The 24,520-nt window shown below is 52.0% G+C and overlaps 7 protein-coding genes across 7 annotated transcripts; 4 read left to right on the top strand and 3 right to left on the bottom strand.

Annotated features, from left to right (window-relative positions):
* Nucleotides 1-217: 217 nt before the first annotated feature.
* Nucleotides 218-3,648, bottom strand: POX_f07625 ([NU+] prion formation protein 1; the record flags this gene model as incomplete). Its single annotated transcript, XM_050116420.1, has 2 exons — nt 218-271; nt 337-3,648. 2 exons carry the CDS (start codon nt 3,646-3,648, stop codon nt 218-220), a joined length of 3,366 nt encoding a protein of 1,121 aa, XP_049966559.1.
* A 2,042-nt stretch (nt 3,649-5,690) lies between these two features.
* On the top strand, nt 5,691-7,252 carry POX_f07626 (2-methylcitrate synthase; the record flags this gene model as incomplete). Its single annotated transcript, XM_050116421.1, has 3 exons — nt 5,691-5,738; nt 5,827-6,972; nt 7,049-7,252. 3 exons carry the CDS (start codon nt 5,691-5,693, stop codon nt 7,250-7,252), a joined length of 1,398 nt encoding a protein of 465 aa, XP_049966560.1.
* A 481-nt stretch (nt 7,253-7,733) lies between these two features.
* Nucleotides 7,734-9,845, bottom strand: POX_f07627 (Isopenicillin N epimerase component 1; the record flags this gene model as incomplete). Its single annotated transcript, XM_050116422.1, has 4 exons — nt 7,734-8,151; nt 8,229-9,570; nt 9,650-9,778; nt 9,836-9,845. The coding sequence occupies 4 exons, from the start codon at nt 9,843-9,845 to the stop codon at nt 7,734-7,736; spliced, it is 1,899 nt and encodes a 632-aa protein (XP_049966561.1).
* A 5,108-nt stretch (nt 9,846-14,953) lies between these two features.
* POX_f07628 (Biotin synthase) lies at nt 14,954-16,232 on the top strand (the record flags this gene model as incomplete). Its single annotated transcript, XM_050116423.1, has 2 exons — nt 14,954-15,163; nt 15,297-16,232. 2 exons carry the CDS (start codon nt 14,954-14,956, stop codon nt 16,230-16,232), a joined length of 1,146 nt encoding a protein of 381 aa, XP_049966562.1.
* A 1,576-nt stretch (nt 16,233-17,808) lies between these two features.
* On the top strand, nt 17,809-18,854 carry POX_f07629 (Fatty acid hydroxylase vlmA; the record flags this gene model as incomplete). Its single annotated transcript, XM_050116424.1, has 2 exons — nt 17,809-18,065; nt 18,146-18,854. The coding sequence occupies 2 exons, from the start codon at nt 17,809-17,811 to the stop codon at nt 18,852-18,854; spliced, it is 966 nt and encodes a 321-aa protein (XP_049966563.1).
* Nucleotides 18,855-20,088: 1,234 nt separating this feature from the next.
* Nucleotides 20,089-20,580, top strand: POX_f07630 (uncharacterized protein; the record flags this gene model as incomplete). Its single annotated transcript, XM_050116425.1, has 1 exon — nt 20,089-20,580. The coding sequence occupies one exon, from the start codon at nt 20,089-20,091 to the stop codon at nt 20,578-20,580; it is 492 nt and encodes a 163-aa protein (XP_049966564.1).
* Nucleotides 20,581-20,831: 251 nt separating this feature from the next.
* POX_f07631 (uncharacterized protein) lies at nt 20,832-24,434 on the bottom strand (the record flags this gene model as incomplete). The annotated part of the gene is made up of 1 exon (XM_050116426.1): nt 20,832-24,434. One exon carries the CDS (start codon nt 24,432-24,434, stop codon nt 20,832-20,834), a length of 3,603 nt encoding a protein of 1,200 aa, XP_049966565.1.
* Between the last annotated feature and the right edge of the window lie 86 nt (nt 24,435-24,520).

The following is a 24,520-nucleotide window of genomic DNA, read 5'->3' on the forward strand; positions in this document are numbered from 1 at the left end:
GCAATCAAAGATCTGCCAGTGAAGCTGTGGCAAAACTGCGTATCTAAATCGCGACATCGACAAGTGAAAGCAAACCACAACGCCGTCTATGAAGTCCCCATGCAAAAAAGCCACATGTACTCGAAGAAAAAACTGATGCAGTAACATGTCCCAAAAGAGGACAATCACAAAAATGAGAGAGCCATTAAACATCAATATATCGTAGAGGGCATACTTCTTATGCTTCGTCGTCGGTGTCCACGGGCTTGGGAGTTCCCTTGGGAGAGTTGAGCTATGCGGCAGTTAGTGGAAAATAATCTTTGTGGTTAGAAAAGAAAAAGGCTCAAAGAAACTTACCCATTCGATGTGACGGAGACGTCGGCGAGCCTCACGTTCCTTCAACTGAGCGCGAGTCAACTTCTTCTTCTTCTTGGCACGGAACTTGAGTTCACCCTGGTCCTCGGCACCAGAGTTGACGGCTGAGGGAGCCGCACTGGTGTTGGCGGAGGCGGCGGCAGAGACACCGGCTGGGGTACCGCTGCCAGTGGGAGAGTTGGCAGCGCTATCCTCGAAGCGATCCAGAGCAATTGCAGCGTTGGTGCGGCTCACGACCCGGCCATCCGCAACGTGCAGCTGCTCGGGGCAGAGGGCACCCACGAATTCTTCGTTGTGAGAGATCATGACGACACCACCCTTGAAGTCACGGATGGCAACAGCCAAACCTCCGAGAGAGTCTCGGTCCAAGAAGTTAGTCGGCTCGTCCAGCACCAGCAAGTGAGGGTTGTTCCACATGGCACCGGCCAAGACGACCTTGACCTTTTGACCACCAGACAGGCCAGAGATCTCGTTGTGATTGGCAATCTCCGGGTCCAAACCAACATCCTCAAAGTGCTTCGAGATCGTCTTGGGCTCAAGGACACGGAATCCAAGACCTTCACGAGAAGCCTCGTGATCGTCGAACTCTTGAACCATCTTGCTGAAGCCGAGGTTCTCGAGTGTCTCACGAGAAATCATGGTGTTGTGTTTGGGAAGGAGGCCGACCCACTTCACCTCGTACTGGAAGGACTTCTTCCACTTTTGGCGACCCATGAGGGCTTCGATACGGCGAGCTCCACGACCGTCACCCAGATCAACTGGCTTCTCAAGCTGAGCCTTGTCCTCGGCGGTCAGAATGCGAGTCTGCTTCAGGAATACCTCACGGTCGTCACCATTGGCATAACGCCACTGGAGGTATTGACTAGGGGTCTTTTCCAAGTGCATTTCAACGTGCTCCAACGCATGCTGCTTGATGTAGCCAATACGCAAGTTCGGGTGCTTCTCAACCTTTCCAGACTGGGGAACGACCTCACCAGTGAGGATCTTGATGAAGGTGGACTTTCCAGCACCGTTTCCACCGATGATTGCAGTGCGAGAAGAGAGTGTGAGGGAGAGGGAAGCATCGCTCAAAGATGGCTTAGAAGCACCGGGATAGGTGAATGTGCAGTTGGACATGCGCAAGATCGCACGAGTGTTGGATTTAATTCCAGACAGGATACCAGGGGGTGGGAACTTGAACTGCACGTTGGAGGCGGACAGGGTGTAGTAGCTCTTTCCCTCTGGCTTCACCTTAACGAACGCAGCCAGGTTACCCGGGTAGCAGACCAGCTTCTTCTGCTCGTAATGGTAGATATCGGTGCAAACCTCATCGAGGAAGCCAGAGTCGTGACTGACAATCAGACTGGTGATGTCGGTGTGTTTCTTCAGGTACTCTTGCAACCACTTCACATTGGCCACGTCCAGATGGTTAGTAGGTTCGTCCAGAAGCAGCACATCAGCCTTCAGAAGCATGGCGCGGGCCAGCGCAAGCTTCATCTTCCATCCGCCGGACAAGGATCCCACGGCCTGGGATTGGCGGCCCTCGGGGCCGTCCGTGAAACCGAACTCGAGCAGCACGGAGCGGATGTGTTCTTCACCCTGCGAAGCAATCTCAGGGTTCTTCGCGACATACTCAAAGATGCTGAGCTCAGCATCCTCGCCCTGGTTGTGCTCGACAAAGCAAGTGCGCACTTCGGAGGGGGGAGGGAAACCCTCCAACTTGTCATTGGCAATACTGCGCATGAGCGTCGACTTGCCAGCACCGTTCCGTCCGCACAGGCCGTAACGATGACCCTTCACGAGACGCAGATTGGTGTGAGAAAGAAGGAGCATGCCACCGTAGGCAAGAGAGAAGTTGGCATCCACAATGACGATCTCGTTGGGGTCGGTCTGCGCAGGCTTGCCGAACTTGCGCTCGTCTTCGGCGAGGAAATGTTCTTGCACCGCGGCGGCAATCGTAGAAGCCTGCTCACTGGTGATCAAACCACGGAGGTAAGGGCCAATGGAGGTGGAGATGCGGTCGATCTTGCGGCAGTTGACATCTTCGCGAACCATACCAGCGATGAAGTTCTTGGCCAGATTAGAAAACGCCACATCGCCAAAGCTGACGAAGCCGGCATGCTCTTGAATCTTCGGGTCCAAGACGGCCAAGACCTCCTCAGGGGTGGTCTTGGAGACAGCACCGACTGCAACATCGTTGTCTTTCATCGCCTTCTCCATCACATCGAGGGCGCGCGTCGCCAACTCACGCACCTCAGGTAGAGAAGCGCGGTCTTTGATCGCCTTGACACCGGGCTGAAGCTTGGGCAGGAAGACACGAGCCTCCTGGGGGTCATGGACCAACTTGGTCAAGTTTTCGATGACCACGACGGCTTGACGGAGGGTTTCTTGAGGGGTGGTCGGGGCATTCAAAGTACGCTCAAGGAGCGGGGTGAGAAGCGCTAGGACGGGAGACGTCACGATCGCGACGAATGTGGTCTGGGAGAGCGCGTGGATGGCCTTCTGCAGAGTTTGGGGAGACGGCTGCTCCATGGTCTTAATCAGGAGAGGGATGCGCGGCGCGACATCATCGTTGTAGAGAAGAGTGGTCATGGTGGTCATGGTCTTGGTGGCCTGCTTGGCAACTTCGGCCTTGAGGTCGTGCATACCAGACTCCACGATAGGAATCAACTCCTTGAGAGTCTTACCCATGGCCTCGCGCAAGACCTCCTTCTCGTTCTCCTCTTCCTTGCTGCCATTACCCATCTGGGCACCGGCGGCCATCTTCTCGAGCAGCTTGTAGCCACCGACAAATCCTTGCCATTTGCCGGAGCCCTTGCTGAGATATGACTCTAGAGCAGGGAGCAGCGCATTCGCCTTGGCTTCGGGGCTCATGCATCCATATAGAGCGTCGATGGCGTATTGGGCTGCATCACGGACGACGGCACCCTTGTCGGCGAGGGAGTCGAGCACAACGTCGAGAACACCGCCGTTGTGCAGGAGGAAGACGACCTCGCTCAGAGGGAATTCGCGGGGGAACCGCTCAAAGAGAGCGCCCAAGATCAGCATGGCGCTCTCGCGGCGAGCTCCATTCTTCTTATCAGTGGCAGCCTTCTTCGCCTCAGTCAGGACATTGTAGTTGAGAAGGCCAGAGGTGCCGACACTCTGGATGAGGAGGTTGGCAACCGCATACGCGGCATCGAGCGACTGCTGGGAGGTCTCTGCGTTGAAAATGGTGTTGAGGAGCGATGAAATCTCTTCGGTAGTGGGGGGGACCCCGGAGGGGCCCTTGGCGACGACGGTCGGCATGGCGGGGGTATCAGAAGTCGAAACCATGTGTGGCATGATATTGAGAGCGCGCGATTTGAAGCTCGCGGTTACTCGATATGCAAGAATCAGACCACAAGAGCGTGCGCTGGTGGGTGGAAATCTCCTCGAGCGGATGGAGAGCGGGAGGGGCACACCCGAGTCAGGATAAGAACAAAAACTGCGAAGTCCAACGCTAGAATAGAAAGTGCGAAGACAAGCTGGAAACACAAACTCGAAAAGAGCGTCAATACCTGCACCGTGACAGCGGTAGATACTCTGAATCCACGCAAAACTGTACAGGTCAAGAAGTGATGAGGACACAAAGAAAAATCTCTCCTCGCAGAATTATTATCAGGCCGCTAGGAGTCCGGTGATTGCGCATCAAGTTTCGGGGCTTACCCACGCAGGACACTTTTTTTTTCTTTTTTTTTTTTCTTGGAACTTTTTTCGCTGGAAGGCGATTGGAGTCCTGCCCAATCAGCGGGGCTACCGCCGCCATGACACGCCACTTAAACCTCGCATACAAATTTCGATTGCGGCCTTATCTTCTGCTATCGCCTCAGGCCGACAGGCTCCCCTCAGACTGGCGCAGTCCTGCGGGACCTTCTCAGGGGCGGGTGGACTCGTGTTTACAATGAACTACGCAGCGCGTGCCTAAGGTACGTAGATGAAACTTTCCCGCCTTGAGCAACAAGAGGTGCTTATATATTTCAAGGTCGAGTACAGGTTGACATGGTCCCATCTTCAGCCCCTCCATCATTCGACTTACCGCATAGAACAGAATTCACATGCGTATTGCCTCAGGCAAGAAGCTTATCTCTTTGACGTCAAAGGTCAGGGGGTTCCCTCACGGGATCTGCGATCTTCAACAGGCACGCCCGAGGATAATCCGAAATTATGGATTGGACAATTGGATAGCATCATGGAAGAATGTCTGGACCGACGAGGATCAAAATCAATATTGTGCAACCAACAAAGCGAGGTTATTGTAGTAGTGGCTAAGTTTACCGCGCAACAACTTGGCCTTTAACTCAAGTCTTTCAGGCACCAAGCTTCACTGAGTACGCGCACTACGGAGGATGGACAGTTTTCATTATTAAAGCACGTTTTGATGCCTCAGGCCAGAAAGTCTGAACTCACCCGGCCCGAATTAGCCTGTTTGTATCTACATGTAGTCTGGTTGGGTAATCATTTCGTAGGAGGTGGAATGATTGACTTTCGTGACTTTCGATTAGTTATGGTCGCACAATTGCCGCGAGATGTAAATGACCTGGGCAGTGTCCGAGCACCTTAACACGATGACTCGGTGCCCGCATGAAACAATGAAAAATGATGGTTGCCGGTTTCCGTTGACCACATACAAAAAAGCTTACGAATAAATATATACATGTACGGGTCAAGTCATCAATTGCGCACTCTACCACTCCACTCAACTACACTCCAACACAAGCATCATCCCAGTTGACAGTATATGTCAACTTCCATGGGGCCTTCAATACACCACCGGGTAACTCCATCCTGTGCAGACAGGCTACTACTACGAACGGTGTCCGGGTACAGCGATGCCTAGCATGGCAGGAAGAAAAAGAACTGGAAAAAAACTGGAAGATGATTTTGTGTCTTCCTCTAATACATACGGATTGATGCTGGGATAAGGATCCCATCGGCCAAAGAGTCTTTATCCATAAGGATTAAGCACAGGTCTCGTCCAATTGTGTAAGCAGGCAGCCAATGTGCCAGGCAGGACCACAGGAATGACCGCCCGCATGCAGCCGCCCCGGGCCTCGGTAGAGATCGGTGGGAAGAATCCCCGCGTACAACCGACGGGCCGCATGTCATTGCACCGAGAGTCGATCTCAAGCGTCGAGATTTGTTTTCTCCCTTCCGTCCGATTCAAGCGTCGTTGATTTTGCTCTCATAACACCTACTACTCTTCTTGACCAGCAGTCGCTCTGCCCTGCATTTTTGCATCCCCTTTCCCTTAGTACGCTGAGCTCTGCGATTGATCTCCCCGCACCAGCCTTCCGCCCCCACAATTCTACCCCGGATCCGTACCAACACGAATTACAATGGCGTTGAGCTTCAGAACCACTCGCCATGCTACTCGATTGGCCAAGGTAAGTCTCGATCCAGGAGAGAGACCCAGGAGACAAAATCACAAAGTGAGGCCAGGATTCCCGATCTGCTCACACACAACAATTGTAGGCCTCTCGACCGCTCTTCTCCGCTCGTCACTATGCGACCGCTGAGCCTGACCTCAAGACTGCCTTGAAGGAGGTGATTCCTGCCAAGCGGGAGCTCCTCCAAAAGGTCAAGGCCCAGGGAGATGAGGTCATTGGCGAGGTCAAGGTCAGCAATGTCATTGGTGGTATGCGTGGCCTCAAGGCCATGCTGTGGGAGGGTTCCGTACTCGACGCCGACGAGGGTATCCGCTTCCACGGCAAGACCATTAAGGATTGCCAGAAGGAGCTTCCCAAGGGTACATCGGGCACTGAGATGCTGCCAGAAGCCATGTTCTGGCTTCTCTTGACCGGTCAAGTCCCCTCGACGGCTCAGGTGCGCGCCTTTTCGCGCGAGCTCGCCGAGAAGTCGACGCTGCCCACCCACATCCTGGACCTGATCAAGTCCTTCCCCAAGAACATGCATCCCATGACCCAACTCTCCATTGCAGTTGCTGCCCTGAACACCGAGTCCAAGTTTGCTCAAGCCTACGAGAAGGGACTCAACAAGGCTGAATACTGGGAGCCTACCTTTGACGACTGCATCTCCCTGCTGGCCAAGATTCCTCGCGTGGCTGCGCTCGTCTTCCGTCCCAACGAGATTGACGCCGTGGGTACCCAGCAACTCGATGTGACCCAAGACTGGTCCTACAACTTTGCTGAGCTGCTCGGCAAGGGTGGCGAGGAGAACCAGGACTTCCACGACCTGCTGCGATTGTATCTGGCCCTGCACGGTGACCACGAGGGTGGTAACGTCTCTGCCCACGCTACCCACCTTGTCGGTAGCGCCCTGAGCGACCCCTTCCTGAGCTACAGTGCTGGTCTCCTCGGTCTCGCCGGTCCTCTGCACGGTCTGGCTGCCCAGGAGGTACTCCGTTGGATTCTCCAAATGCAGGACAAGATTGGTACCAAGTTCTCTGATGAGGACGTCCGCGGCTACCTTTGGGATACTCTCAAGTCCGGCCGTGTCGTCCCTGGCTACGGTCACGGTGTCCTTCGCAAGCCTGACCCCCGTTTCCAGGCGCTGATGGACTTTGCTGCCACTCGTCCCGACGTCATGGCCAACCCGGTCTTCCAGCTGGTGAAGAAGAACTCGGAAATCGCGCCTGGAGTTCTGACTGAGCACGGAAAGGTAAGATAAGAACCAGCCACTGGCTCTCCGATGGGGTATTTAATATACACTTTGCTAATATCATGACCTTCTCTAGACCAAGAACCCCCACCCCAACGTCGACGCCGTCTCCGGTGTCCTCTTCCACCACTACGGTTTCCAGCAGCCTCTGTACTACACCGTTACCTTTGGTGTCAGCCGTGCCCTGGGTCCTCTGGTTCAGCTTATCTGGGACCGTGCCATGGGTATGCCCATCGAGCGCCCCAAGAGCATCAACCTGCTGGGCCTGGTCAAGAAATGATCATTCCAATGGGATTAATGCAATCCTTCTTTTGCGATGAAAATGTTATGCTAGCGAACTTTATGCTTTTTCTTTTCAGATCGATTAGACCGCTCTGTCATTTTTGAGGATCTGAACTGATCTGCTCTTTTAACCAACTCGTGGTGGTATATGGAGGAAATGAATTCTTGAATGCACACCAAGCCATTTAGGACCATAAATCTGGTCTTTTCTTTCCTTTTTTTGTTCTTTTTCGAAAAATATCACTACCTTGTATGGTATCTTCCAACTTGAATGATTATAGAAGATGTTGTACACACAGCTTACTCATTGGTATCCGGGAAAACATACTACCCGGAACGGGAAATTCGAAGACAGACACACACTGTGAAAAGATTCCATCACTAGGAGTAAAGGATTGTCCCATTGACTCTCATTTATATTCAATTCTAGAGGCTTCTCTCGAACCTAGAACTCCCCCTCTTCCAATGTACAATTCACCTCAAAGTCTGGCTGTTCCCTTGACAATCTGCTCCCACTCCCCCTTTCCAAAAGGCGTGTAACCCTCGCTTGCCGGCGCCATCCACATGAAACGATCATCCTGTCCATCAGTCGCTTTCGTTCCTATCAGTGCCGGGTCCACCCCTTCTTCGCGGAGCGGCACCTTATTCTGCTTATGATTATGGATATGGGACGGGTTGTCCACGATGCGAAGAAAGACAGGCACCGCATAGCGTGGTAACTTGGAACGAGCGTAGCGCGCCAGAGCTGCATAGTCGAAGCCCTTTTGGGCATCGGGGCTAATTTGAAGCGCTGCACATCCGGCGCGACCTTCGTGGTTGGGGAGTCGAACACCGTATACATTGGCTTCTTGAATGCCTGGATACTTGCCAAGGACTTCGGATACTTCGGCGGTGGCGCTATGTGAAGGGGAATCCGCTCAGTCAAACTGCATTTCCTCGAATGTGGGAGAAGGCGGGGGAAAAACAGAACTTACACATTTTCACTCTTCCAGCGGAAAGTATCGCCCAGTCTGTCGAGGAAGTACCATCGTCCATCGGTCTGGCGACGAAGGGCATCGCCCGATCGGTACCAGAGGTCGCCCTTTTTGAAGACGTCGCGGAGGAACTTCTTCTCGGTGGCAGAGTCATTGCGCCAATATCCTTGGAAGCCTTCTTTATTGGGCATATTGACAATCATCTCTCCACCATCCTCGTATTTGGCGCGTACCACGAACCCGGTTTTGGGATCCCGCAGGACGTCCCCGGTCTCAGGGTCGATGGCGACAGGGACAAAGACATTGTGTAGTAGTCCGCGCATCAACAGCCCGTGATGTCCCACGCTACCGGCTGTGTAGGGCCCGCAGTTGAAGTTGAACAGACCGAAGATCCCCTCAGTGCTGTTGAAAAACTCGCCGACTTGAGGTACGCGGAAGCGCGTCCGGAATTGCTCCCACACATCAGGTCGGAGTCCGTTGCCATACATGCAACGCACTTTGTGCTGACCGTCCAGCGGTGACGGCGGAGCTGCGAGAAGATACCGCGCGGTCTCGCCGACGTAGACGAAGACGGTGGACTCGGAATCACGAATGTCCTTCCAGAAATTGCGCACACTGAACTTGGGCCCCAGTGCGATGCTCATTCCCGTTGTCAGGCACGAGATGAGAGTCATGGCGGCGGTTCCGTGATACAGTGGCATACAGCTGTACCAACGATCACCACCCGGTCCTTCTTGATCGCCCAGGGCGTCTTCTCGAAGCGTCATCGTGGTATACAGTCGTGACATTGTGAAAGCACAGCCCTTGGGCATACCTGTCGTTCCCGAAGTATAGAGGAGAATAGACGGGAAACTACCTTTCATATTCTCCGCCAGATGCTTTGGAGGCAGGGAAGTCTGAAATGTCCGGATATGCGCCTTGAGCGATTCATCCAAGGTCATCAGCTCCATGCCCAGCTCTTCCGTCAGGCTTGCCCGCCGCTCTTCCACCCGCTCGATACAAATCGGATCCTCATCCACCAACGTGAGCTTCGCTCCACTGATCTTCAGGCAATGGACGAGCGCATCGCCCGTCAGATTGTGGTTGATCGCTGCCGGCGCGCAGCCGATACTCCACAGGGCCAGCCACGCAATAAGAAATTCGGCGCGGTTTTGCAAATAAAAGCCCACCAGATCCCCCTTCTTCACACCCTTGGCCAGGAAGAAATGTGCATATTGGCACGCCTGTTCCAGCAGGTCTCGGTATGTATAGGATCGCTCTCGAGTCCAGAGCGCGGTCATATTCGGGTATCGATTGGCGGTTTCGACGAAAACGAACCAGGCGTTGCCCTTGCCATTCGCCACTATTTGCATTTTCGAGAATGTCAGGCATGACGCAATAGCAAATACCCGGAGGCTAAGGACAGATCATATAAGACTTACCCGCTTTTGCGTATAACCGCTCACTCTTCTTCATCGACCATATTGCGTTGATGTCCTTGCCCAAGTGAAATTTGGCATTCAGATAGGCTGCGACGGCCGTCCCACCGGCAAGAGCAGCTGCCGCGGTTCCTGTCGATGTGGTCAGACGTGCGGGTCTGTCGTTTCAAACCATGAAGCAAGCCTTACCAAGATCCATCTGTCTTGATCCTTGTACCTTTGCGGATAAAACGTGGAGAAGGCGAGAATTCAATGGAAAAGCAGAAGAGATCTATTTCGCGCAATGAAATCGAGAGCACAAAGCAAATTACAATGTCTGAACAATGTGCCGTAGCTCAGGTTCGGTAACCGTTCGCCTTTAATTGATTCAAGGCAGGCGAAAGGTCGTTTTTTTCTTTGCGGTTGAAAAACGGTCGAACGTGTTTCAATCGAGATTCACAGAAAGAAAAACAAAACATGAAGCAATCAGAAAAGACAAGGGCATACCCATAGGGTACCTTAAGAGCTGAACCGGATTGCCGCCAGCCGAGATTCTGATGCATCGTTCCAGTCTCCCTCGGCACAAATGACCTTCTCCGCACAACAAATGATTGTGTGGGCGTATTGGAAATTCCCCACGGTGGTCTCCCGGTGAGACTAAATCCGACTCCTTTTCATCCTGAGTGATTCCAATACCGTTCTCCACACGCTCATAGACGATCTCGTCTGTTTCGAACATAGGAGACTCCCTTTGATCTTGACATCTACGTTGAAATTGTTGGCTTCGACGGCGTGCGGGGAAAAGCCACTCAGCTCTTTGAGATCCACCCGACCACCCACCGAATCCACACGATTCGGTTCGAAGACTGTGGAGAGTCGATCGCCTCGGTAAGACCTCCCCCCTCTCCCTCCCCCCACTTGACTTGATAGTTCGCGGTCGAGGCAGATTTTCCGATCAAATGCAAGCACTTTAAGACATGCAGTTCATTACTGCACTTGTGGATGGATCGCCATGCGTAAGCGGTTCCGTATATCAAGAGATATGATTGAACATATGGCAGAGGATCCCAGAGATCTCGTACGCCCTCGAGGAAGACCGCCAAAGCGGACCAATATTTTTAAGATAAATCAACCGTACAATTTTGAAGCAGGAAATGACCCAATACGACCACTTAAAAGTACCCATGATTTGAAACTGCGTCAGCTTCATCCACGTCTTCGCCAAGGTTAACGAAGGCCTTTGACCGGGAGGCATTATAATGCCGAGACAAGGCAAGAGATATCGTTGCCCCCCCACTGTGATAGATGGCCGTCGATGCAAAATGTGACCAAGTTCCACAGTACAGTAACTGAACCGTACACGAGTACTACTGGGGAAGATACGCTTACTGTCTTTGCATAGCGCTCTCGACAAGTTACACCAAGAGCTCAGGAAGGCTAGAGATTACCCTGTAAGGCAAATGCTCGGTCTCGCACCTGAGCCTCATCTATCAAAGACATTGAGATTGTCCTGGATGAGATAGAGAGCGGTGGCTCAACGACTTGGGGGCTGCTAGCTAAGTTATCAAGATCAGAGGGAATGAGTCTCTCGCACGGGGTAGAATTAAGCTTTACTCATAACAGTAGCCTAAGGTATATCCATATATGTGCGTGATTTCAACGCAGAGTCGAAGAATGAAAGATCGATTAGCTTGACCCTGCTGAAGACTTTCATAGTTATCACGATGGATGCGCAAACTCTCAACGCTTCTGAAACCACAGAGTTGAACGATATGGAAAGCTCCCCCTCCCCAATTGAGACGACGGACTGAGAGAAAACACATTCCCTGCTCGAGCAGGTACGTACATTAGGTCCCAGTTGTATAAATGAATATGGAATTCATATCACACTCGGACCTGAGTATGTGTTTGAGATTTAAACTTTCGACTTGACGATTGATAATTTGATTCTCATTAGGAAGGTCATCCGTGAAGATCAATCTAGTATAAAGCGGCCGAGCTGGGTCAGGCAATAGTAGAGGTATCTGATTTTTCCACACAGCCCGCTTGGGAAATCTCTTCGAGTCTCCTTCATCATCTGTCAAGCAGTCTAAACACTTCAGTATGTTGTGGTCTATCCGGGCTTGACTTTGATTTGCCCGATTCAGACCAACGACGGAAGCACATAATAAAGAAAGCACTCTCGTCATTGAGGTGTAAGTAGACGTTCCTCATTGAAAGACTAGCCATATCAAGGATCTACTCGGCTTCTATAACCTTTGTTGATGGAGGCCTGGGATCTATTGAATGATTTTCAGCAGAATCCAGGAAGATACTTATATCTGTATGGCACATCTCCTGACATGAGCGGGCCGGAAGTGTATAATCGCCTAGTGTACTCTCGATACAAACATAACTATGGGGTAAAAAAAACACGGAGCAAGAGACGAATGTACAAGAAAAACAAAGAGGCTTTTATAAAATTCGACTGCTCATGAATATAAAACGGGAGGCATACTGCTCGCGCGTGTCCTGATCCATCGCGACTGGTAGGTTTCAGGTCCATTTCAATTCGATCAGATAGCGGATTCTACCTCTGCAGACCTGCCCCGTCACATTGATACCTAGGTTATGATGGGATATTCTCGACACTGGACCCGTCTCTTGCATGACGAGTCCAGCCTACGGGTTTCCGTGTATCTCTTGAGTTCAATCTGAAGAATATGCATCTTTGGCATGCTTTTTGTCCATTTCATCCAGGTAATGGAGAGCGGTGTTCCCCACGAATTGCAACCCTATATATCCGATGAAGGTGCATTCTACGTAATCCTAGGGCTCTTATAAGCTTTTAGTGATTTGCACACTTTGAAGAATCCATGTGCCCGTGGTAAAAGTTCATCGGAAGTCTGGAGGGTAAATCGAGTCCGAAATCACTCTGGAGTGCTGAATGTTGAGGTGTGGGACCTATCCCAGCTTGGTTCTAGAACGGGGGAGGTTCATTTTTTTCACGGTCAAGAGGTCTGTGACTTTGATTTACGAAATTAGTGGGGTACTTGGGTGTGTAATGTTAGCTGGGAGGGAGGGCCTTTGTCTTCCTGCCGATGATTCTTGTAGATGATCGGTGGTCGGTACTACTCGGTGGTCGGTGGTCGGTGGTCGGTGGTCGGTGCGTGTCCTGACTTGGGGGGATCCGATGATGTTTTTTTTGGTTGGGCAAAAAATGATTGGTGCATCTTTGAGAGGAAAGGTGCCAATAGTGGTTGAAACTTGAAGAAAAAGTGACCGATGAGTATGAAGAGCGAAAGCTGCCGATGTTGTGTGTTCTCGATGTGTTTCATTGAGGGGGGTGTTGGGTTGCAGCCTGAGTCAGTAGGGCCAGGGCTCGGGATGTGTTTTCCTCGTTTCTTTTATTTTTCTCAACGCTGATATGAATAATATGAACGATGCTTCTCTTTTCTTGTAGATATTTCATAATTACCCTGTCCAAGAGGAAAGTACGATCGATTCCAGTGTGCATGAGATCAACGAACAAGGCGATGAGGGGAGGTGGCCCTTCCATCAGCAGCAAAAGCGCATAGATCTAGGTACTTTGTGATACCAGTACATCCACTACATTCAATCCTCAGATCATAATATTTCCTACGGTATGACCTAGCTCGAACAATCCAGCAAAGACCCATCTTTCCGCCAAAAAAAAAAACTAACCTACGCTCTCTTCTATCTTTCAGTATCTGACGGCCCGGCTCTGCAATCCATCACTTCCTTTTCTCCGAAGCGGCACACAGCCAACACGTCTTTGAACTTACGCTCGCGCCGTTCACCCAATTGGTCGATCGACGTGGGCGTCAGCACTTGAGTGGATCGCAGGCACCGGCGACCGAGGTGGTGGAGCTGCTGGACTGGAGATCAATGAACAAGTTCTGCATCGGTGAGGTGTGTTTGGCGGGGGATTGCCCAGCAGCTCTCAACGATCGCTGGAAGCACGCTGTCTATCTGGGATACCATTCGTCTCGGACAGAAGTATCTTCAGGGTGTGACGGTCCCATTGTGTCCCGTATTTGTTCCCACGATTCTCTCCATTCGATTCGCTCTGCACGTGCCTAGCCAAGAAACACTTTTACCCCGCCGGGTGTGCCTGACCAGCACGTGATCCAGGATTTTGAGAGAGAGAGAGGGAGAGAGGATCCGGTGAGCCTCGGTTACAGTCGGAAGTGCATCCAACTGGAAGTCATCGGTTTGGTCAGCAGAGATGTTGAGACCCTCTTCTGCGAGTAAGTTGATGGCCGATTGCGCCATCACGTAAGGCACTCCCCAAGGTTCTGGCTTCTGGAGGGGTATTTGGCATTTTGGCAGTGGCAGTGGCGGAAGGAAACAAGTGGAACTGGAAGAAAGCGAATGGAGAAGACAAAGCGGGGAGAGTGTCCAGGCCAGGCAAAGAGCTGGTGTTGGGAAAATCCACTCGTGAACGGGTGAGTCTTTTTGGGGGGAACTGGCCAGTTGGCCCATTCTAGCAGCGGGGCCAATCTGGATACCGTTGACAACCATAGTGATACAGTACTGAATGCGCTGTCACGCTGAATAGGGATACACTTTAGAGCCCGAAGGATCCAAGAAGAGTTCTGTTGCCTCGAGTCTTTATTCTCTTTTTTTTTTGGAAATATGACGGGTGAAATCTGTCGGGTACTTTGATATCAGCGAGATGTCTACAGAGGCCTCCATCCGAGGCACTTTGCATCCCTCTTCGTGAGCGCGTTTAGAGTTGGTCCCGATGGGTCCTCCCCGTCAGGGCCAACCTCGTTTGCAGAAGAATAAGATTCGAAACGGGCCTATCACCGCTGGGGCATTTGCGTGTACCGAGTCTTTCGTCACTCCACTGGACGCCCGGAACCTGTCCCACCGGTGAACGGATACACCAAGAAAAGACACCAAATCCGACTAGACAAAACATCAACAGGATCCAGAACGATGTCTTCAGGTCTGGCCGGCTCCTCATGAGAGGTACACAGAGGATGCTCGCCGTGCGGGTGGAGGGAAGTGGAGGGAGTCGAGAATAACATTGAAAAAAATAGCACCAAAATGACTCTGTAATGCGTCAGAGGACCATGATCGTCCGAGAACCCTCTGCACACAGAGCGTTGAGATTGAGGGACTTTGTAGTCCCATAGCGTTTCCGAGTCATCACGGAGCTCTGTCTGGTTAGTTCCCCTCCGTCCGTACTTTCCACGCCCTCTCTCGACCTTGGGCCTGATTCCTTTTACCTTTTCTTTTTGTTTTCATACAATTGTCAATCATCTCATCTCTGCCCTCTCCCTTCTGCTCTCCTCCCTCCCTCCCCCCCCAAACCCCAAGATGTCGTTCACTTGGTCTCGGTCGCTCTCGCGCACCGCATGGCGATCATACGGCACTGTCCAGGGCTCTCCCAGTGCCGCTTCCATCGCCAGCCGGGTCCCCAGCGCCCTCGTCGAGGCAACCTCGGCCACGGCGCCGCGAACCAACTGGACACCCGAGGAGATCAGTGCCATCTATCACACCCCATTGAATCAACTCACATATGCTGCGGTAAGCTTGCAAATTCACGGCAGAGCAGGAGGAGCATGACACCACCCCCACCATGGACTCTTCCACCTCTCCATTCTACCTTGGTGTCTTCCCCCCCAAGCATCATGCTCACCTCTCTTTCTTCGTTGTGTAGGCTGCCGTGCACCGACGCTTCCATGATCCCTCCGCCATTCAAATGTGTACCCTGATGAACATCAAGACTGGAGGCTGCAGTGAAGACTGCTCCTACTGCGCCCAATCATCTCGCTATGATACCGGTCTCAAGGCCACCAAGATGAGCCCCGTCGATGAGGTCCTAGAAAAGGCTCGGATCGCCAAGGCCAACGGAAGTACTCGCTTCTGCATGGGTGCCGCGTGGCGGGACATGCGTGGCCGCAAGACCAGCCTCAAGAACGTCAAACAGATGGTGTCGGGTATCCGCGACATGAACATGGAGGTCTGCGTGACCCTCGGCATGATTGACGAGAACCAGGCCAAGGAGCTCAAGGAGGCCGGCTTGACAGCGTACAACCACAACCTCGACACCTCGCGCGAATTCTATCCCTCCATCATCACCACACGCTCCTACGACGAACGTCTCCGGACGCTGGACCATGTCCGCGATGCTGGGATCAACGTCTGCTCGGGAGGTATCCTAGGACTGGGCGAGTCCGACGCTGATCGCGTTAGTCTGCTGCACACCGTGTCCAACCTGCCGTCGCACCCCGAATCCTTCCCGGTCAACGCACTGGTCCCCATCAAGGGCACCCCGCTCGGGGACCGAAAGATGATCCCCTTTGATCGAGTACTTCGAACCATCGCGACGGCTCGCGTGGTCATGCCCGCCACCATCGTCCGTCTGGCGGCGGGTCGTATTGCCATGTCCGAGGAGCAGCAAGTGGCCTGTTTCCAGGCGGGAGCGAATGCAGTCTTTACCGGTGAAAAGATGTTGACCACCGACTGCAATGGCTGGGATGAGGACCGGGTCATGTTTGAAAAGTGGGGATACTATCCCATGAAGAGCTTTGAGAAGCCCGAGCTGCGGGACAATGCCTCGGTGTCTCCCCCACCCCCTTCCCCCTCAGTGTAAAATCGCTGTGCCGGCCGCAGCGAGATTGGAGATCTAGGGAAGAAATTCAAAATCAATGGCCCTTTGACGCATCGGTCACCTCTTTCCTCAAGACTACCTTGGAAGATAGAATCTGGTTGGGTCATTGCAGGTGTTGTATGCAGATGGCTCTCTGTTGGATGGTCAGTAGAGAATTTATAGTGCTATCAATGACAATGTAATCATTTGTAGTCAACTTTTCTGGTTTCCTCAATATTGAGCGTTCACACCCCCCTTTTTTTTGTCCTAGGAGAAACCCATTTGTTGTCCCAGGAAATGAGTAGATTTGCAATGGAGGGTGCACCCGAAGCGACTGTACTGAATCTCATTCTGTCGTAGGGCAGCCTGTCATCCTGTCGGGTGTTCTTCAATCCAACCCGTAAAAGAGAAACTGAGACGAAGTCGTCTAGAGGAGCATCAACCCTTCTTGCAACGAACTGTACTGAGCTCCGACCAGAAATGACATCAGCTGTGGCGCTGTGTAGATATGCATTATCCGCAGGAAGATCGATAGTCTCCGGATCTCTTTCTGCTCGTAATATCCCTCCGACAGATCAAATAAGGAGCGGCACCACTTCACGTACTTCCTGGACCGACGCGTCCGTCTTCACGTGCTCAAGCAGCAACTCTGTGGTCCACATGCCTCGTCGCCCGCATCGTCCTCCAGCCGCTTCGCCATCCATTCCTGAATCATGGACGAGATGACGCTCGATCTCGGAGGAGACAGAGGTACATCTCCAAAAAGGAATCACGTCAATCGCAAGGATGTCCAAATTGGGAAGTAAATCTCCCCCGGAACCCTTCCAGGCGGGAACGCTTAATGGGTGGGAGTGGGACCTCCAGCCGATGCGACGGGTGCGATCTGCATATCATTCGAGCCGAACACCGCGCGAGAGCCACCGGAAGAAGTGTCATTGGCTTGTGTTTGTATGTGAGATTTAACCTCCTCCTTCCAAGGCCATCGCTAGTGCAAGCCTGAGTTCAACCTCTGCTGATCTGGTGCTTCTTGGATTCTTCTCGACGGTCGACCCTCGACGCTGCTGTTTGACTGTAGTTCGCGATAGAGTCATCGGAACGTGAGATCATGGGATGATCATCGCGGGCCCAGTGTCAAGCGGGTCAAAGTGGGCATCCACATCCCAAGGAAAGGATTCCTGTCCTATCACAGGGGATATAGCGATGGTCCGAGGCACGTTCATCTCTCAAGATGACCTTTCTCCCTGTGCGCACCAAGATCGCCTTCACATGCGCCGTGGGGTAGATCAGCGCCAAATGGGGATGGTGGGTTGGCGCTTGAGACCACGACCCGAGGACTTTTTGTGCGCATCAATCTGTTGGGGGAGGAGAAATGAGATCCACGATGCGCAGCGTCATGAAGGCGGTCTCCACTTGTTCTTCACATGGGTGAAGAATGGGTTCAAGTTTTGGCGTTGGGGCATTTCAAAGGCACAGGAGGGATATAAAACCAGCAGATGATGTCCACTTGCTTGGGACATTGCGGCTTCGAAGTGTGGAAACTTTCTGCTTTTCCCACGCATGTTTTATTGCCTCTTCAGACATGGATCCCAAGCCTCTATCGAAAGACTCGATGCGGTCCACGTGGCGCACAGCAGACCGTTCTGAATGGACTCGCGCGCATTGGGCCTTGGAGATACTCAACGTGCACCCTATTGAATTGGGCAAGGAGATCCCTGTGCATCAAAAGGATGAAAAAATCCCGTTCATGCCCCAGTGGTCACTTCAGCGCTGGGTTCTATTCTACGCCGCGCTCCCGCTGGTCCTTCATCAAGCGTTCACTACATACACGGGCATCACGTTGAACCCCTTTGTGACATTCAATCTATATTTTTCGCGTTCAACGCCACAATCGTCTATCAAGTCCACATCCTCCGCAGGCTCGGGCACATCTATGGGTTCCTGGACGGCGACAAGCATGAACGGGATGGAATCCCTGACGTCGGCGTTACCAAAGTCGTCGCCTCTTTGTACAAGACCACCGGCTCTCGATTAGTCTTAGCTACCTACCTTACCTACAACCGCAACGTCCTCCCATCACAAATGAACTGGGCCTGGCTACCCCTTGAGATCGGTCTCTACGGCATCGTCCTCGACTTCTGGTTCTACTGGTACCACCGAATTATGCACGACGTGAGCTTTCTCTGGAAATTCCACCGCACACACCATCTCACCAAGCATCCCAACCCGCTTCTAGCGGCCTACGCCGATCACGAGCAGGAATTCTTCGATATGGTCGGCGTCCCACTCATGACCTGGATCACGCTCCGGACGATGGGCATGCCGATGGGATTCTACGAGTGGTGGATCTGTCACCAGTATGTGGCTTTTGCCGAGGTCTTTGGCCACAGTGGTCTTCGGGTGCACTTGACTGTGCCGTCAACCTTGAGTTGGTTGTTGCAGTGGCTTGATGCGGAGATTGTGATTGAAGATCATGACTTACATCACCGGAAGGGGTGGCGAAAAAGTCATAACTATGGGAAGCAGACCCGGCTGTGGGATAAGATCTTTGGGACCTGCACCGAGCGAGTCGAGTCGGTGGCTGATAATGTGGATTATACGAATGTTGCAAGGATGCCGCTTTTTTAGAACCATATGAATGATGAGTAGTTGGCGTCTCACGATTCTCATGCAAATGTGTCAATTTTCTTTTTTCTATTTCTTTCTCAGAAACTCCAGCCGCAGTCGCAGTTTCAATACAGCCAATCTGTCAAGGACCTACTACACATGTACCTCAGCATTCACATGCACTCCATAAATCCCTTCATACATCCAACCTATCATGAAAACGAGTCCGATCCCACAACACTTGATCTCGAGACACGCAAAGTATTCAACAAAAGCATATTGAGACCATGTGACAGACATCCATTCTCCATGTACCGTCTGCCGTCAACTGACCCAATCTAGGTACCCTCTTCAACATAGCACCACGTCCATGATGACACACCCTCAATCCGCTCACCTACCTTGGCTGGGTATCACAATCTTGAGTTGAATTATCGGCTTTGTTGAATAATCACAGCTCCTTCCGCAGAACCCCCTCGGCGGGCCTGGCTTTATGCGAATCAGCATTACAAGGCGGTATTTCGAGGTAAAAATGAAAGTGTCCCATGTTGAATAATCACTAATCCCGCACATACTTGGCGATAAAATGCAACACTGCTCAGAGGCTTCTCACTCGGCATTTTGATTCATGAAACTGTAGATTTTTAGCTAGCATCGGACATGAACAGATGAGTCAAGAATGTTTTTTTTTCAATTTCACTTAGACCCATCTGATACCGATGGGAGCTTAAGACAGAATGAGAATAGGACTTTTCAGTAGCCTCGGTATCTGGTCGATTACAAATCTATGGTGGATACCTTACTACCTGGGCTCCTACCTGGGCGATTTTGAGTGACTGAACTAAGTTTGAGTGAGCGCAGTTATCCACGTGCGTGGTTCACTGATTTGGAAAGTAAGATGTGTGTTTGGTCGTTGTGCGAGAGTTTTGCTATGGATTGGAAGTCGCTGGTGGGAGATTCCGGCATGACTCGGGAGTACACGCATCACGCAGTGTGTCATTACATATTCTTTTTCTTTCTTAAAGGATGAACCTACCTTCCTAATTCACCGGAGAACTAGAACTGAGTAGTCTCTTCCCTTCCTAGATTCGGATAAACTACCAGTATCAGAACATTCATTCGCATGGTTTAAAACCCCAGGACAGTCCCCCAGTCCATCCATCTATCCACTTCGTCTTACGCCTAACACCTGGAATATCCTCCACTACTAAATCCCAACCATCCATTCTCAGTTACCATCCTCAAATTCATCACCATGCCCCTCTGGCAGATCTACCACCCCCCGGGTACTTTCGAAGATGCCTCATCCAAAGAGTCCTTCGCCAAGGACATCACCCAAATCTACACATCCGTGGGCCTACCTGCCTTCTACGTCGTCGTGCAATACCATAAGATCGACAACCACAACGTCTTTATCGGTGGAGATTCACTCTCCCAAGCAAGCGAGGTTCGCCAAAAGCCGTTTATTCGTCTGGTCGTGGACCATATCGCCGTGAGATTGCCGGATGATGATGCGCTTTACGCGCGGACGACGACGCGGATCGATTCAGTGCTCCGGCCGCATTTGTTGGAGAAGGGGTTCGATTACGAGTATCATGTTGATGAGACGGAGAGGAGGCTGTGGAAGATTAATGGATTGATTCCGCCACCGCATAAGAGTTCGGAGGAGAGGGTTTGGTTTGAGGAAAATCGGCCGTTGCCGTGGGATGGGGCTTATCCGGCAAAGACACTGCGGCAGTCGTTGTGATTGATCGGTCGATTAGAGGGGGGAGGAATGTCAAGTGGGCGTGTTTGATGTTTGGGGAAGTGGGAATGTTGGGTGCGGAATTCATCAGGAGAGAGATTCAGGACTGAGACTTGGCGATGAATGCAATCCTTGACGCTCAAACATAAATGGCTAGATTTTGTTCCCTGGTTCTTGAAAAAATTTTTACCTGAGATGCGGGAAAATTTTGATTATTTGTGCAATAGTACATGTATGGGGTATATGGTATCATATTATTCACGTTCGTTTGAGGGTCCATCAGATCCTCGATTTTGCAACTCAATTTCCGAGTCTCGCGGGGGATCATCCCTACGAAGATCATCATCGTAGTCTAAAGCCCAAGGGGGCCCTCCCGTGGCAGAGAAGTCTCCTACACGGTACTTTCGATCTTGTTCGAGCAGGTGCTTGTCCCGCTCACGGCCACTCATCTCCCACGTTGCACCCAGGTCAGCAAGCATTCGACTCTCCACAACCCAGGGGATAAGAGATCCAAGGGTGCGAGGCACACGATGTCCACGATAGCGCTTGAAACGAACGGTGAACACGGTCATCAGAGCAACGGCGTCGATTGACAGCAGGCAGATGATGATGACCACCAAGCTAGTGGCCGGAATGAAACCCCAGAAGCTGTCCACTACGTTTCCGCGCGCGGGATGGGGAGAGCTGGACGGCAGGCGATCAAAGTACTGGTCTCCCCATAGGGCAAGATGGGTACTGAACAGAGTCTTGTACACGCCCTGCACGGTCGAAATAAAATGACTCGGGCGCAATATGGAGTCCTTGGAGTACTTGTTTGTGTAGGAGTTGCTGGTCAAGCTGCCGGGCCAGTTGTAATGATAAGAGTGGGTGCGATGCTGACTTGTTGCAGTCCCACCCCATCGTGAAGTGATATTTTCATGCGGACCAAGAAGCATTTGGTTGAAGATTTTCAATAACGCTGAAGCGTTCTGATAGAGCTCCCCGCTGGTGACCTCGCTTCCTATCACTGGATGGAGAATTTCGATTGTTCCATCAGAGTCAAATTCGACACGGAAATCTTGGATGTGAAGTCGTGGCTCACAGTGCAGCGCGAGCACAGAAGATTCATTTTTGTGTTTCGAGCTCCTAGCCTCCCATGACGCCCAGACAAAGAGGCTGGATTCCTGACAAGCCGGATTGGTTCCATTTGGGGCGTAGTAGTGTACCGATTGCCTGGTGCTATGTTTCTGACGCTCCGTCAGTGCGATTTCAACACTGCACGTCTCTTGCGTTGAGCCCACGGGTATTGTGTATGTCCAGGACTGAACATCCGCAGCCGAAGTCAGAGGCAGCTCCTCGCAGTCAAGGTCGACTCCGTAGCCCCGGGTAGTGGTAATGTAGATGGGATAGTTGTCATCTGACGGGTTATGAACAGAATATGGAGTAAAGAAGAAGCTCCCGTCGACAGTGGCCCATGGAAGAATCGTCACATTATTCAGAAGCCGGCTTGTGGCGACCAAAGAGATATCAATGTTTGTTTTGTAAGAATTGTTGAACAACAATCCGGGCCTGTACACATGCGACAGCGCTGAAGTTGGCGAGGAATATCGCTTGAGCTGAGGCGTGAAGATTCCACCACTGAGAAGCCGCAGAACAAGATCACCCAGACAAACGATCGATGCAAAAAGCAGTATACCAGGTTTGCGATGTCTTTGTAGAAACAACGGCACAAGGGGGGTTTGGATGGCGTAGTTCTCAACGATGGATTGACGCGCATCGGCCAATCCATCCTGCAGCCGGATCCAGGGTTCCATCGCGGTCAGATTGCGATATACTGAAAGCAGGAAAGAACCAATGACCGACGCAATCGCAGTAGGGCCAAAGTTGAGAAAGACCATGGCCACGGTGGCACCAGTGCTGAAGAAGGAATTGATGGATTTCCAGCGGATGTACGACAAGCTCACTCCAAAAAGGGTGAGAATTGCCGCAATGACGAAGCATTCGGCCAAGAAGATCATAGGTCGCAAAAAATGCGGCATCGGGTCTGGCCGGTTGTTAATGAAGCGAGAAGGCCTCGTTGACGGAGGCACTGGGCAGTCGACCACTCGAATTCTCTCCTCACCATCTTCCACAACCCACTCACAACTCTTCCCCTTGGCCCATCGCTTGAGTTGACGGGTGTTTGCCATGTGCAGTTTCGCCTCTGCAAACATGACTTTGGACGACGAAGTAAAGAGACGTGCAATTAATGTGCACTGAGCACTTATGGACCCGGGATCCCACTGCAAAAAATTGGGCCGATTGGGATAAATTGAGAGCAGAATTGCAATTGCAACGAGGCCTATGCCCAAAATAGCCTCCACCAGCGTCACAGCGTCGGACGCGACCATCAAAATCACCACAAGGCTCTTTTGCTGGGCGTCAGCAGAAGTGGGAGGTCCACCAGGGCTGAAGAATCTGTCAATGGTGACAATGAATTCGTAATTCCAATACTGACGAATTTGCTGCTGGTACGAGGTCGTATTTTGGACATTTGAATCCGTGGCAACCAAGATCGCCCCAGAACTATTCGCAAAGATGTTGCCTTGCGAGCTAGACTCAACTCGAACATCTGTTGTCGTAGACAAATAGCGTGAAGCGATGAGATCATGGACACCTTCAACAAGGAAATCTTGCGAATTGAGCGGCTTCACCGCAGCCGGGGTCATATTGACGCTGGCGACCGTTGCGTTTGAATCCAGAGTGACGTCGGCTAGGGCTTGTTGATACACTGTAGAACACGCAAACATGGTGTAATTGGCGCTTGACACGTTTCCAGCTGCGAGATCCATATCAATCATCACCCCGAAAACTTTGAAGCTACTGCTGCAACCGCTCGTGGTGAACGCCGACGGGGCCACCATATTCCCTGCAGAATCCACAGGCTCCCAGAATCGCGCTTGGACGGTCATGGAATCCGCTCCAATGAGCGTATTTAAGATGACGCTCACTTGACATTGAGAGTTGGACGATCCATTTACGCTGTTTTCCATGAGCGCGTTCTCAATATTCCACGACCAGATCTGCTGTCCGTGGGGCAAATGGCTCGCCGAGCTGAGATCGGTGACCACCTGCGGGTAAGCCACACCCTCGGAATGACTGGAGCAAGTCAGGTTGGACCAGAATACATCTTGCGTCAGGGTCAGCAGCGATGAGTTATTCTGGTCGTCAGGCAGCGACACCGGGGCGGTGGTGAAATCCTCGGGGTCCGGCATGAAGAATGCGTTGAGTTCCGGTGAGCCCAGGGGTCCGTTGCCTGATGAGCCGCTTGTCAGCCAGACTTTTTGCGAGTCCAGATCGATGATTGATGGCCAGGTATTGACCACCTTATTCTCCGTCCAAATCCCGTCATCGAGCTCCACCAGACCAGCCAGGAGCGAGGGCAAGAACATGCGAAAAGCGAGCGAGACCGGTGCAACGGCGAGTACGATCCAATTTCGATTCCTGACGGCCATGAAAGATGCGGCTAAGGTGTTGGAGCAATAATTGGTGAACAGCATCGAAGCGGAGACTCCCTCAGCCTTGGCCAGCTGGAAAAACGGCTCCAACCTCAATACATCCTGCGCGCATGCATCGAAAAGGTTGATCGCCAGTAGGGCAAAGGCCAAGGGCAGATAGGTGTACGCTCCCCATATGGCGGTCGGCAGATCTGACTCGTAGGCCCAGTGAACGATCCCTCCCTGTCTCTTGGCCCACTGGCGCAACGTCTCCACGGCGGCCAACATGAAGGTAAACAGACCTGCCAGGGTGAACAGATAGGGTCTGTGCAATGTCCGCGGAAGCCAGCCTCTGGTCGTCCGCCATTTCTGTATGCTATTCTCTCCATCCTCGACGCGCATTCTGTTACTGAGAGATTGCTGCAAGAGAGAGGGGAGAGCGCTCATCTGCAAGAGGCCCGAAGTAAGACTGTATCACGTAGACCACC

The sequence above is a fragment of the Penicillium oxalicum genome, chromosome VI (genome assembly GCF_001723175.1).
Source record: "Penicillium oxalicum strain HP7-1 chromosome VI, whole genome shotgun sequence".
Classification (NCBI taxonomy): Eukaryota; Fungi; Ascomycota; class Eurotiomycetes; order Eurotiales; family Aspergillaceae; genus Penicillium; species Penicillium oxalicum.